The 11,348-nt window shown below is 57.9% G+C and overlaps 1 protein-coding gene across 1 annotated transcript; it reads right to left on the minus strand.

Annotated features, from left to right (window-relative positions):
• Positions 1-4,379: 4,379 nt before the first annotated feature.
• SLC32A1 (solute carrier family 32 member 1) lies at positions 4,380-9,281 on the minus strand. Its single transcript, XM_027558551.1, has 2 exons — positions 8,656-9,281; positions 4,380-6,308 (listed from the first exon to the last, which is right to left on the minus strand). The coding sequence occupies exons 1-2, from the start codon at positions 9,046-9,048 to the stop codon at positions 5,121-5,123; spliced, it is 1,581 nt and encodes a 526-aa protein (XP_027414352.1). The 5' UTR covers positions 9,049-9,281; the 3' UTR covers positions 4,380-5,120.
• Between the last annotated feature and the right edge of the window lie 2,067 nt (positions 9,282-11,348).

Raw genomic sequence — 11,348 nt, forward strand, 5'->3', positions numbered from 1 at the left:
TACAGTCCATTGGGTCGCAAAGAGTCTGACACCACTGAAGTGATTTAGCACATAAAGTTTTAAAATAGATTTATTAACTCCCACAAGTCTATGGGACTTTTACCTTCTCACAGATCTCAAACACTGCAAAAAAAGACTGCTAAATGTTAATGTTAATGTATATATTCTCTTTTTCTCTTTTGTGGTATAATTCCCCTACATGGTCCTCTAGCTTGTTGTGATCTTGTGACTCAGTTTTGGCCTTTTGGCCAATAGGGGGGAAGGGCAGGGAGGAATGGAGATGATGTCATCTGCCCCCTCCTCAGTTTTAGCTGTAAAAGGACTTGGGCTCCCTCTCCCCTGCCCCATTTCTCCCTTTCCACCAGGCAAGATAACAAGAATTAGAGCGCCTGCTTTGACTGTACCCTCCCAGCTCTGGAGCACTTAATTTTGAGAGATAAAAGCAAGTAAATTATAAAAGGTTCAGTTCAGTCGCTCAGTTGTGTCCGACTCTTTGCGGCCCCATGGGCTGCAGCACACCAGGCTTCCCTGTCCATCACCAACTCCTGGAGCTTACTCAAACTCATGTCCATCGCGTCAGTGATGCTATCCAACCATCTCATCCTCTGTCCCCCCGCTTCTCCTCCACCTTCAATCTTTCCCAGCATCAGGGTCTTTTCCAATGAGTCGATTCTTCGCATCATATGGCCAAAGTATTGGAGTTTCAGCTTCAGCATCAGTCCTTCCAATGAACACTCAGGACTGATCTGCTTTAGGATTGACTGGTTGGATCTCCTTGCAGTCCAAAAAGTGGTTCTGTAATAAACATCCTTATGGAGAGATGAGACCCCCAAACATTCTCAGGAACGTCTAGGAACACTTCTAGGCCAAACAGGGAGCCAGTATAGCAGCAAAATCAGATGAAAGGTGTTGCGTTCCAACATAAGTCATGATCTCACATCTGAAGGAATCCACCATTAAACAGAGAAAGCAGAGCAGAGCAGAACACAGAAGATTCAAGTGAATGTAAATTCAAGGACTACATCTTGAATTATACACCTGTGTATACTAATGTGGGAAAATCTCCAAGATACATTTTTAAAAGAAATGAGTGCAATTTATAGAAACTCCCTTTAAGAAAGGTAGGAGGGGGGTGGAGTGTAGAAAATATATAGTATTTTGCTTGTATTTTCATGTGTGAATAGATAGACAAGAAACTAAGAGTTTGCCTGTAAAGAAAAAGGACAAGGTAAGTGGGTCAGGCGTGGGAGATCTTTTTCACTGCATACTTTTTCACTTAGTTTTGATTTTTTAATCTTGTAAAAGTATTACCGTTCCAGGAAAAAAAAAAAAAAAAAAAGAGCACTATGTATAAAGGAGGTAGACTGGATTATTGCTCCCAGTTCTTCACTTCTCTGTAATGCCATGTGACTCTGTTGGGCCTCTCTCACTGTAGACATTGATATTGAACTTGGCCATGGGATTCACTTTTAGCCAGTGGACTATTAGCCAAATGTGATCTGAGCAGAGGCTTTACCTGTGCCTGTGTGGCTTAGACTGCCCTCTCATCATGAGTCATGAGAAGAACATGCTCTGAGTCTAAAGAGGATGAGAGAGACACATGGAGCAGATCCAACACAAACTGCAGCCTGGAACTAATTCAGCCAACCTCCCTCCTAAAGTTGAGTTGTGACCCTCTTCACTTCCTGACTGGTGTCCTTGGAGCCCAGTTGACTCCTTTCTTCCCTCCAAAGCCCCTAGAGTGGAAAACGTATGAGTCCCTGGGGTAGGGCTTGTCATTTAATAAAATACGTCCCTGATTAGCATCCTTCTATTGTTTGGGAGGAAGGGAGGCCCTGAAAGTATAGCACTAGAGAAAAGCAATCATTATGCACTGGGAAGGGAGGTGAGAGAGTATGGAGTGGCCGGGAGGCAAGAAGCATTGAGAATGCTGAAGGTGGAGAACCTTGTGAGCGCCGGCAGCTTTGCACTCTCAGCGCTAGGGGGCGCGGCAGAGCGGGCTCGGGACACGGTGGCGGCCTCCTCGCGAGGATAAGGATCTTGGTGGTTCCCAAGCCACCCACCTGGATGGCGGTCCGAAGCGCCCGGAGCCAGGATTCGTCGTAAGAACAGACAAGAACTGATGGGGGGAGAGGATGGAGGGGACGGGTCCTGGGGGGGATTCCCTCGCTCCTCAGTTCGACTCCCGAATGAACCTTGCCGGCCCTTTCTGCCTCCTTCGAATTCGGATTGCGAGCTCACAGCGGACCCCTGCAAAAAACTCAGCTCTCTTCAGCTTCCACACATGCACTTTACTGTTGTGGGTTGGGGGAGGCAGAGATGGGTCTCATCTTTCATTTCTCCCGTAGGCCTGAATGCAGGCCTGGGGATGAGTGTTTTGCCCACGACGGGGCAGGGTTTCCCTTGGGGCGCCTAGGAGCTTGGCTCTCGGCCTCGGTCCTTCAGGGCCCAGGCGGGTGGAGGGGGGTGGGGCGGCGGGGGACGATTTAGGGGGGTGACCCGGGCTCCGGGGAGCTGAGCACAAAGCCCGGAGCTAGGATGCAGTGCAGCGGATCCAGGCGGGTCCGCGGAGGTGGCACCCGCTGTCCAGGGCGTGCTTAGTGTCTCATTTGTCCTTTCAAAGACGGGAAGGACGGAGCTGGTGCAGCGTGACGCTCCCACCTTCCCTTCCACTGCAGAAATCCGGGCTTTTTCTGAAGGCTATGGACCGAGCTCCGATTCAGAGAGCACCCAAGGGTGCGTGGACCCGCCGAGGAGCAGCGAAGGCGGGGCAAGCTTCCCCGGCCTGGGAGACGTCAGAAGGTGTAGGAGGACGGAAACTGAGAATCCTCTGGCCAGCTCCGGGTTCCAGCTCGCGACAAGAGTGACAAAGGGGCATCGGGCGGATGATAGCAGGCATTTCAAATGGCCCGTTTAAATCCTCAGAGCCTCGGGCGGCCAAGGGAACCTAATTTTATCCCCCTTGCGCTCCCACTCCCTTTGGGTGGCTGCGGAACCAGGGCAGTGCGCAGTTACCTCTGTCGCAGGCACGCGCTCATGGATGGTCTGCACACCGAGGTAAACACACACATTCATCAAGGCTCTTCACCACCACCGCCCCCCACCCCCGCCCCCCGCTCCCCGGGATATCCCTTAGGCTGCTCTCGCTTGCTCAGCGGCACACATTCACCCACGCCTGTCATAGCGGGCAGGGAGAAATGGTCACCGTGCATTTTCCCCGTGCGCCCTTTGCTTTGCTCCTGGAGAAATCGTTCTAAACGAGGCCTCTGCCTTGATGGGAAAGACCTAAAACCTCCAGCATGGCTTCTCTCTCAGTGAGTACGGCCCAGCAGTCCTCAGCACGCAGAACTCATCTGTAGAGTCTAACCAGGACCCATTCCCATCTTTCCCAAGACTGACGCCATGGACGCAAGGGCTGCGCCTGGAGTAGGATCTAACAGGATCCTCTGGGTATTTTAAGTAAACATTCTCAGGCTGCTCATAAAAAGGGGAGGCTGGAACATAAAGCGCTGTGCTTGGTGAATCTAAACAGGCGCACCTCTTCACTGTGGCTATGTAAACACACAGAGGGGACTGAGGGGGGATTCTGCAGGGTGAGAGATGCGTGAGAGGCCAGGTTGGTTCCCACCCTGGGAAATACACAAGAGCCCTGCTGATTTCCTTTACAACCTGTAAGTCCTACTGTGGATTTCAGAGTCCTTGTCTATTGCCCTTCTCTCCTCTTCTAGACTAAGCTCCAGGAGGGCAGAGCTGGGTTTGTTTCTCCAGGACGCCAGCACAGTCCTCATCTGTGGTGAGCTGTCTATACACATTTGTTGAAAACCCTGTAGGGCTTCTGTTGTTGTTTAACTGCTAGGTGGTGCCTGACTCTTTGTGACCCCATGGACTGTAGCCCGCCAGGCTCCTCTGTCCATGGGATTTCCCAGGCTAGAATACTGGAGTGGGTTGCCATTTCCTTCTCCAGGGGATCTTCCCCACCCAGGCATCCAGCCTGCCTCTCCTACATTGGCAGGTGAATTCTCTACCAATGGGCCACCAGGGAAGTCCTTTTGTACACAGAAAAAAACTTTTAAAAAAAGGATCGGAAGTTGAGAACATCCACCAAATTCTCAGATGGACCCAACTCCCGGGAAGAGATTTGGGTTAAAAAAAAAAAAAAAAAGCCTAGTCCTGGCGGCTGGGGACCAAGGTCACACGGAAACCGCGGGCGCACCGCCTGCTCCTCGGCCTGAGTCCCCCAAGCACCTGGAGTGCCGCCCCCTCCTCTCCCGGGACTCTTTCCCTACAGCTGGCTCTTTGCCCCCAGTTGCTTCACCTGGGAGGGCCAGAGCCCGGATTCCCGCGCGTTCGAAAATGCAGAACTGAGCCAGGGCCACGAGCGCCTTTGTTTCTTCTTTATTTGCGGATATAATTATGCACCGCACTCTAAATTAGAGATAGATTTTTTTTCTGATATACATTTCACCTTATTCATCACGAGCACACCACACGCACAGTAGAACAGTTCCACAACCTGATAAATTGCGCAGGATGAGTTTGGATTCCTGAAAACCGCAGGCAAGCCAGCCCCGCCGCGGCTCCTCGCCTCGCCGCTTGGCTGAAGGAAATTCGCCCACCCGAAACGGATTTCCCGGCCAGCCTTTCCCGCTGCGGGGTTGAAATGTCTCCGGAATGGGAAGCGCTCTTGCTGGAAATGGCCGGACGCTGCAGATTCCGAGCACTGATGGCTGTGAAATGTCCCCCCCAAGGTCAAGTTTCCGCGTCAGCGAGCTGCGCCCCCCTCTACCTCCCTTCCCACCCCTTCCCTCGGTGACAGGGACCAAAGTGTCGGGGCCCCTACTGGAAGGACAGAAAACCTTGCCCGCAGATGCGCCCCCCGCCTCCTCCGAAACCAGGGTGTTTTGTGGAAAAGAAAGGACAACAGAAACGCAGACGCGATGGATGGTGGATCCCTAGCCCCTCCCACCCCCAACCCGCAGAATCAGAAACTAGGAACCAGAGATGTTGACGGCTTGGCTTCCCAAGCGCGGCGGCAGCGGGGCTCACGGGGTTGGTGGGGGTAGGGTGGGTGGGGAGCGAGGAGAGAGCGGGAGCGCGGCCGCGGCTCGCCCCCGCGCGCCCTAGTCCTCGGCGTTGGTTCGGTAGGCCTCAATGAGGCCCTCCAGAGAGTGCACGAAGCCGGACACGCTGCAGATGCCGCCGATGACGAAGATGGCGACGTCGAAGAAGACCTGGTGCCACAGCAGCTTGCGCCAGAGCAGGCGCAGGTGGAAGAGGCTGGGCAGCAGGAAGCAGAGGCCGGCGCCCGTGAGGCTGCCGGTGAGGCCCATGAGCAGCGCGAAGTGTGGAACGTAGATGGCCATGAGCAGCGTGAAGACCACCAGCGCGCAGCGCAGCGTCAGCCCCCACGACTTGAGGCGCCCATCGCCGCCGTAGCAGGCGGGGAAGAAGGCGCGGCTGCCTTCCTGGAAAAGCGACTTCTCCAGCACCTCGACAGCAGCGAAGAAGGGCAAGGGGTAGGACAGCAGCGCCTTGGCCACCAGGAAGATGTTGACCACGGCGCGGATGGACCCGGGCAGGTTATCCGTGATGACCTCCTTGGTCTCATCGGCCCAGGTGAGGTAGGCGACGAGCGCGAAGAGGCCTTTGAGCACGCAGGCGGCGATGTGCGTCCAGTTCATCATGCAGTGGAACTCGCTTGGCTGCTGCATGTTGCCCTCCAGCGAAGGCAGGAAAATCTGCGACGTGTAGCTGAACACGATGATGCCGATGGAGATGGGAAACTTCTTGACGTCGATATAAAACTTGACCTTCTCCCAGGCCCAATCGCGCGCCCGCGACAGGCAGTAGGCAATGACCAGAATGTTGATGACGAAGTGGGCCAGTGTGCACAGCAGGCTGAACTTGGACACGGCCTTGAGGTTCTTAAGGAAGGCGCAAGGCAGCAGTACCGCCGTGGCGATGATGGACCAGGACTTCTGCGACACGGGCAGCCCCGGGAAGCTGTTGTACATGAGGTTGCCGCTCACCACCACGTACAGGATGCAAGTCATCACCAGCTCGATGATCTGCGCCACGTTCACCACGCGGCCGCCCAGCGTGGGGAAGCGCGGGGCGCAGCAGGCGTTGGCAATGGCCACGTACGAGTCCCGCACGCGCACCACCTCGCCATCCTCGTTCTCCTCGTACAGGCAGGCGATGAGGATCTTGCCGGTGTAGCAGCACACCACGGCGGCGAAGATGATAAGGAACAATCCCAGGTAGCCGCCGTGCAGGATGGCGTAGGGCAGGCCCAGCACGAACATACCCTGCGGAGCGAAGAAGCAACCAAACCCGGGCGCTAAGAGGAGGCAGGTCTCGGCGGAGGAGGGTCTAGGGGAGTGGGTTAAGGGTGTCGCCGGAAGGGAGCGCTAAGGAAGTGAGAACGGGGCCTAAGCCTCTGAGAGAAGAGGTTAAGGGTAGGCTGGAATGAGGGTGTAGAGCAGCCGGAAGGGGGAACGTGGACGTTGAGTCAGAGATGGCGAGGGTCGGAACCGAGAAGAGGTATGCTTAGTGGCTGGGAACTGGAGAGCGGGCTGAGTTGGGGCGGGGGGTGTCAAGCTATAAAGACGGAAGGGTAGGAGGAGATACCTGCGGGTAGTTCGCTAGAAGGCGAGTAGGGGCTGGAGGGGGTGTGGCCGGAAAAGGGCAAGGAGAAAGGTAGAGAGCGGGGCCTGGGCCACTCGGAAAAGGGGGCAGGAATCTAAGGTGGGGCTGGAATGGGGTGCACAGAAGCTAAGGAGGGAAATGCAGGGGCCGAAGGGCCAAACCAAAGAAGAAAAATGTAAAAGCAGCAGCGGGAGGGAAAGGAGTCGGGGGAGGGAGGGAGAGGGGCTGAGCGTGAGGCCAGCTTCAGCGGGGCGGGAAGGGAGGGAAAGAGAGGTTGCCTGCGAAGGGTTTCGGGTGGGGTGAGGCCAGGGGGCGCGGGGGCAGGGAGGCAGGGTAGTGTAGTCTTAGGGCCAGGCCGGAATTGGGGCGCAGAGACGGATCCCTAAGGAAGGGGACTGAGGGGTGGAGGCGGGCAGAATGAGGGGACTGCGGGGATAGCGCGAGCACTGGGTCGAAGGCGGAATCAAGCGGGAGTCGAGAACCAGAAGCTGCGGGATGGGGCGGGCAGAGCTGTGGAAGGAAGGTTTAGAATCCACATGGGGAAGCAAAGCTAACGAAATCCAGGGCTCCCGAGGCTTGCAGGCCTCCAGCTTCCCACCCTGGCCTCCCACCAGGCCAACCGAACGAGCCCTTTAAAGATGCCCCAGGTGGAGGCGCGAGCAGCGGCTGAAGCTGGTGCGGTCCCCGGTCCCTGATTGCGCTTGGCCGTCCTGCCCGGCCCTGGAGTGGGAGGCGTCTTGGGTTGGGTCGCTTATTGAGCGGGGCCCCTAAGAGTCCCGCGGAGCCCGGGTCCCTAAGTAACCCCATCTGGACCTCCAACTCCTGGGAAACCCACGTTCTGCGCCCCAGCAACCGTGAGCTCCGGGGACGCCGAGGATAGGGCTTGGGCTGCAAAGCCGCAGGGCCCGGGGACGCCTGGGGCCGAGGCCTCCTGTGCCCCGCGAGCTGCGGCCTGCCCGCCTTCGTCGGCGCCCGGGATCGTTGTGCAGATTGCAAACCCGCTCCGGGTGGAGACCGGCGCCGCCTGGTGGGGACTGAGGGTTGACCGTAGGGGTGGCAGGGTAACTACCAGAGGAGGTTCAGAGCGTCTGGAGGCGGCTCTGCCAGGGTCACACGCGGAGGAGCTGGTCGCCTTTTTGTGGTCGCCAGGAAACAGGGATTTCGGCAGAGAGGGGTGAGTCTGTGGGCAGGTAGCGCTGGGGCACCAAAGACCATGCTGTGCTTGTGTGGTCACACGTATGTGTGTGTGTGTGTGTGCATGTTTGTGAATACCTGTTTGTCCCCGACAGGACTGCACCTGAGACAGCGGGTGGATCCTGTATGCATGAATCTGCGTGTGTGTGTTATGTTTAAATAGGTTTGTGTGTGTGCCCCTGGTATGTAGAGGTATGTGTTTCGGTGTGCGGGAGGTGTAGGGGTGTATGAAGGTGCATTTGAGGATAATCTTGTGGTCTATATATAGATGGATGTCGTGTGAACCTGTGACCTGCGTTTCTTCGTTGGGGAGGGGGGCTGTGGGTATGTGTGTCTATCTATGTACATGCGCGCTGTCTGTGCGCGTGTCGCGGGAGGAGACTCCCCGCTCAGCGATTCCCCCTCTTCCTTTCTACCGAAAATGCAGCTGTGAATCCATTCCGGAGTCCCAGGCGACACTGTTCCTTCCTATCCTGATTTTCTTTCCCCCTCACCCCTCCCCACTCCCCCTCCTCCTGTTTCCCTCGCTTTTGCAGGGTCTCCCGGCAAGCATCTCTGACCGAACCTCAGCTTAGCCATCCCGCGTCCTCGGCCGCGGGAGACGGGCCGGACCAGGGGGAGGACACACCGCCTGGGGGCGTAGATCCCCGCGCAGGGCTGAGAGGGATGGGAAAAGGCGAGATTCCGGGTACAGGATGGGGTCTTGAGGCTGAGATCTCCAAGGGACTCTGCTTCCGGCAGAGCCTGGTGCGCAGAACTGGGGGTGGGGGAGTCGGGGGAAGGGACAGGCAGAGCTGGGAATCCCGCGCTCACCTGGATAGCGTTGGTCACGTTCCAGCCTGCCTCCCATGCCGTGATCTTAGGTTTGTCGTGGCCTCCGAACTCGCCACCAGCTCCTAGGGACTGGTCCTTGGAGCCCGAGGGCGGCAGGGGCGCGCCACCGCCGCGCTGGTAATGGATGTCTCCCTCGACGGGTGGTTCGGCGCCCTCGTCCCCGCAGGGCTCGCCCTCGCTTTTCAGGATGTCCATCTGCAAGCCCTGACGGTGCTCAAAGTCGAGGTCGTCGCAGTGCGCGAAGCCCACCGCTTCCTCGTCGGTGGCCGCCTGAAAACCCATCCTGGCGAACATGCCGCTCACCTTGGCCTGGGACTTGTTGGACACGGATGTGGCCACATTGGACAGCTTGCTGCGGAGCAGGGTGGCCATGGCGGCGGTGGGGCCCGAGGAGAGGACACCAGGGACCGGGGACCCGGGGGACGCGCGGCCAGGCGGCGAGGGCCAGGGGGGTGCGAGGGCGCTATCTTCGCTCGCTCTCCCCGCGGCGCCCCGGGGCGCTCTGGCTCATGACCTCCTCCGCTGGCGTCTGAGGCTCGCTCGAGGCCGACCCGGCGGGCGGGCAGCGGGGCTGGCGGAGCGGCGGCGGCGAATGCACTGCGGAGCTGCCGCGGGGCGCGGGCTGGGCTGCGGAGGGCGGCGGCGGCGACGGCGGCGTCAGAGCCGCTACGCGAAGCTGGCGCGGCGCCCCCACTCGCGCGCAGCCCAAAGCGCTCCCGCCCCTCGGAGTCAGGCGGGGATGCGGGTAGGGGGGCTGGGGAGGGAGAAACCCCGGGAGGCAGGAGGCGTGAGGAGAGGGCAAGGAGAAGAGAAAGGGGGCACCAAGGGACTCCGGAGGACAGAGATGGGGACCGGAGAAGGGCGCCCACGGAAGGGAGCGGGAGGGAGCGCGCGAAGGAGGGGTGCGGGGGCGGGGTGGGGGCCCGAGTGCTGCATTTCTGGGGGAGGTGCTAAACTCCGATCCTGGCCCTTCCCATCTCGCAGCCGCAGGGAGGGAGGGGGCCCGAGCGGGCAGATTCTCTCGGTCCCCTGTCCCTGGCTACCCCCTCCAGAGTCCGGGAGCCTTTCAGCCCCAGATCCTCTCGCCAAGGACTGGTCCAGATGCCCGGGAAGGCAGCAGGACAGTTACCTGTCTCCGGCAGCGCGGGCCGTCAGGGCATTGCTCTGTCTCCCTGGCACCCATCACTGGCATTTGGACCTGGTTGCAAGCTCCCCCTTGAAGGCAGAAGGGTGCGGCAGAAGTGGGGGGACCACTCTCAAGCAGGCTCAGCCCCGGCCTCGGTCCCTGGGGCTGTCTCCTCCCGTCCAATGATGCCGAGATGGAACTGATTCTGCGGGTTGTTCGCCACCAGCCGTTCTCCAAACGTGCAGAATGAAGGCGAAAGGTTGACTGTTTGCTATTCTTTTCGTTTGGGAGTCTGGAAGGAGGCAGAACGGAAGGCACCTGTCGACAGCCTCGAGGCGGGTCTGCAAGTGCTGGCGCCGCGGAAAGGCGCAGCCAGTGCCTGGCACAGAAAAAAGAAGGACTCGCAGAGGGCCCAGGGGCAGAGGCGCGCGGTGCGATCCGACCTTGCTGGCCCCGTGGCCGCAGCGGGCGGTGCAAACCTAGACTGTTTCTGTTGAGTGGGTGGCATGTGTGTGCGCTCGAGAGTAGGAGACCCAGAGACAAAGACCACACGGTATCAGCTATTGCTCCGGGCCGGATCTGAGTGGACTCCGAGGGTGAGATTTGGTAACCGTGTTTATTCTGTGAATGTGTAGTCCTGCGCCTCATCTAAGCCCCTGTGTGCACAGAGCTTGTGTGCTGGATTGTATGTGTAGATGCATTCCCGAATGAGTTGCTTGCGTTTTTGCCTGTAGGAGTCCTTTTGTAGTCGTGTCTCCGTGCGGGTCCGCGGCTCCATGTGTTCCTAGCTGGGCTCCTGCCCCAGGACTCAAGCGGTAAACAGCAGCGTCAGCGACCTGGCCCTGGCAGCCGAGGTGGAGGAGAGCTAGTGGCTGTGACTGGGGGTAGGATGGGGAGAATTCGAAGGAAACGAAAAGAAAGGGGCTCCTAGTGAACCCCTTCCCAAAACCCAGGCTCTCTGAGAACCCCCGTCTCCGTCTCTCCTGCTGTATTTCTAGATTAGCTCACGTCAGCGCACAAGTAGGGCGGCCTGAGGGCTTTGACCAGTTGGAGCTGCCAGGGCAAGACAGGCTTCCCTCTACCCCCCTCCCTCTCCTCGCCCCCACCCTCAGCGCCTCACAGCCTCTGAGACTCTCCTCTCCAGATAGGGAACCTCCACCACATTGGGCAGAGATGTTGTAATCCCTTCTAGGGACCCTCTTAAATACCCTCTTCCCCAAGATCCTGCCTGGCAGAAACCAAGACAGAAATTGTCAGTCTGTCCTAACCTGAAGCATCCTTCCAGCCACTGTGACAAGAAAACCTTTCCACAGAGCCCTCTCCCAAACCCAGATCCTCCAAACAATGATGGGACTCAGAACAAAGACAGGACAGAGGTCCTTCCCGCTAAACAGAGATTCACTCCTCCAAGGAGGCTTTAAAGAAAAAAAAAAAAAAAAATTCTGATCTCCTATCCCAGGAATTCACCCTATACAGAGACCCTCCCCACTTCCAACCCCAGATGCTGGAGAGAGAGAGAGAGAATCTTTTACCTACAGATTATTAG

This window comes from Bos indicus x Bos taurus, chromosome 13, assembly GCF_003369695.1.
Source record: "Bos indicus x Bos taurus breed Angus x Brahman F1 hybrid chromosome 13, Bos_hybrid_MaternalHap_v2.0, whole genome shotgun sequence".
Lineage (NCBI taxonomy): Eukaryota > Metazoa > Chordata > Mammalia > Artiodactyla > Bovidae > Bos > Bos indicus x Bos taurus.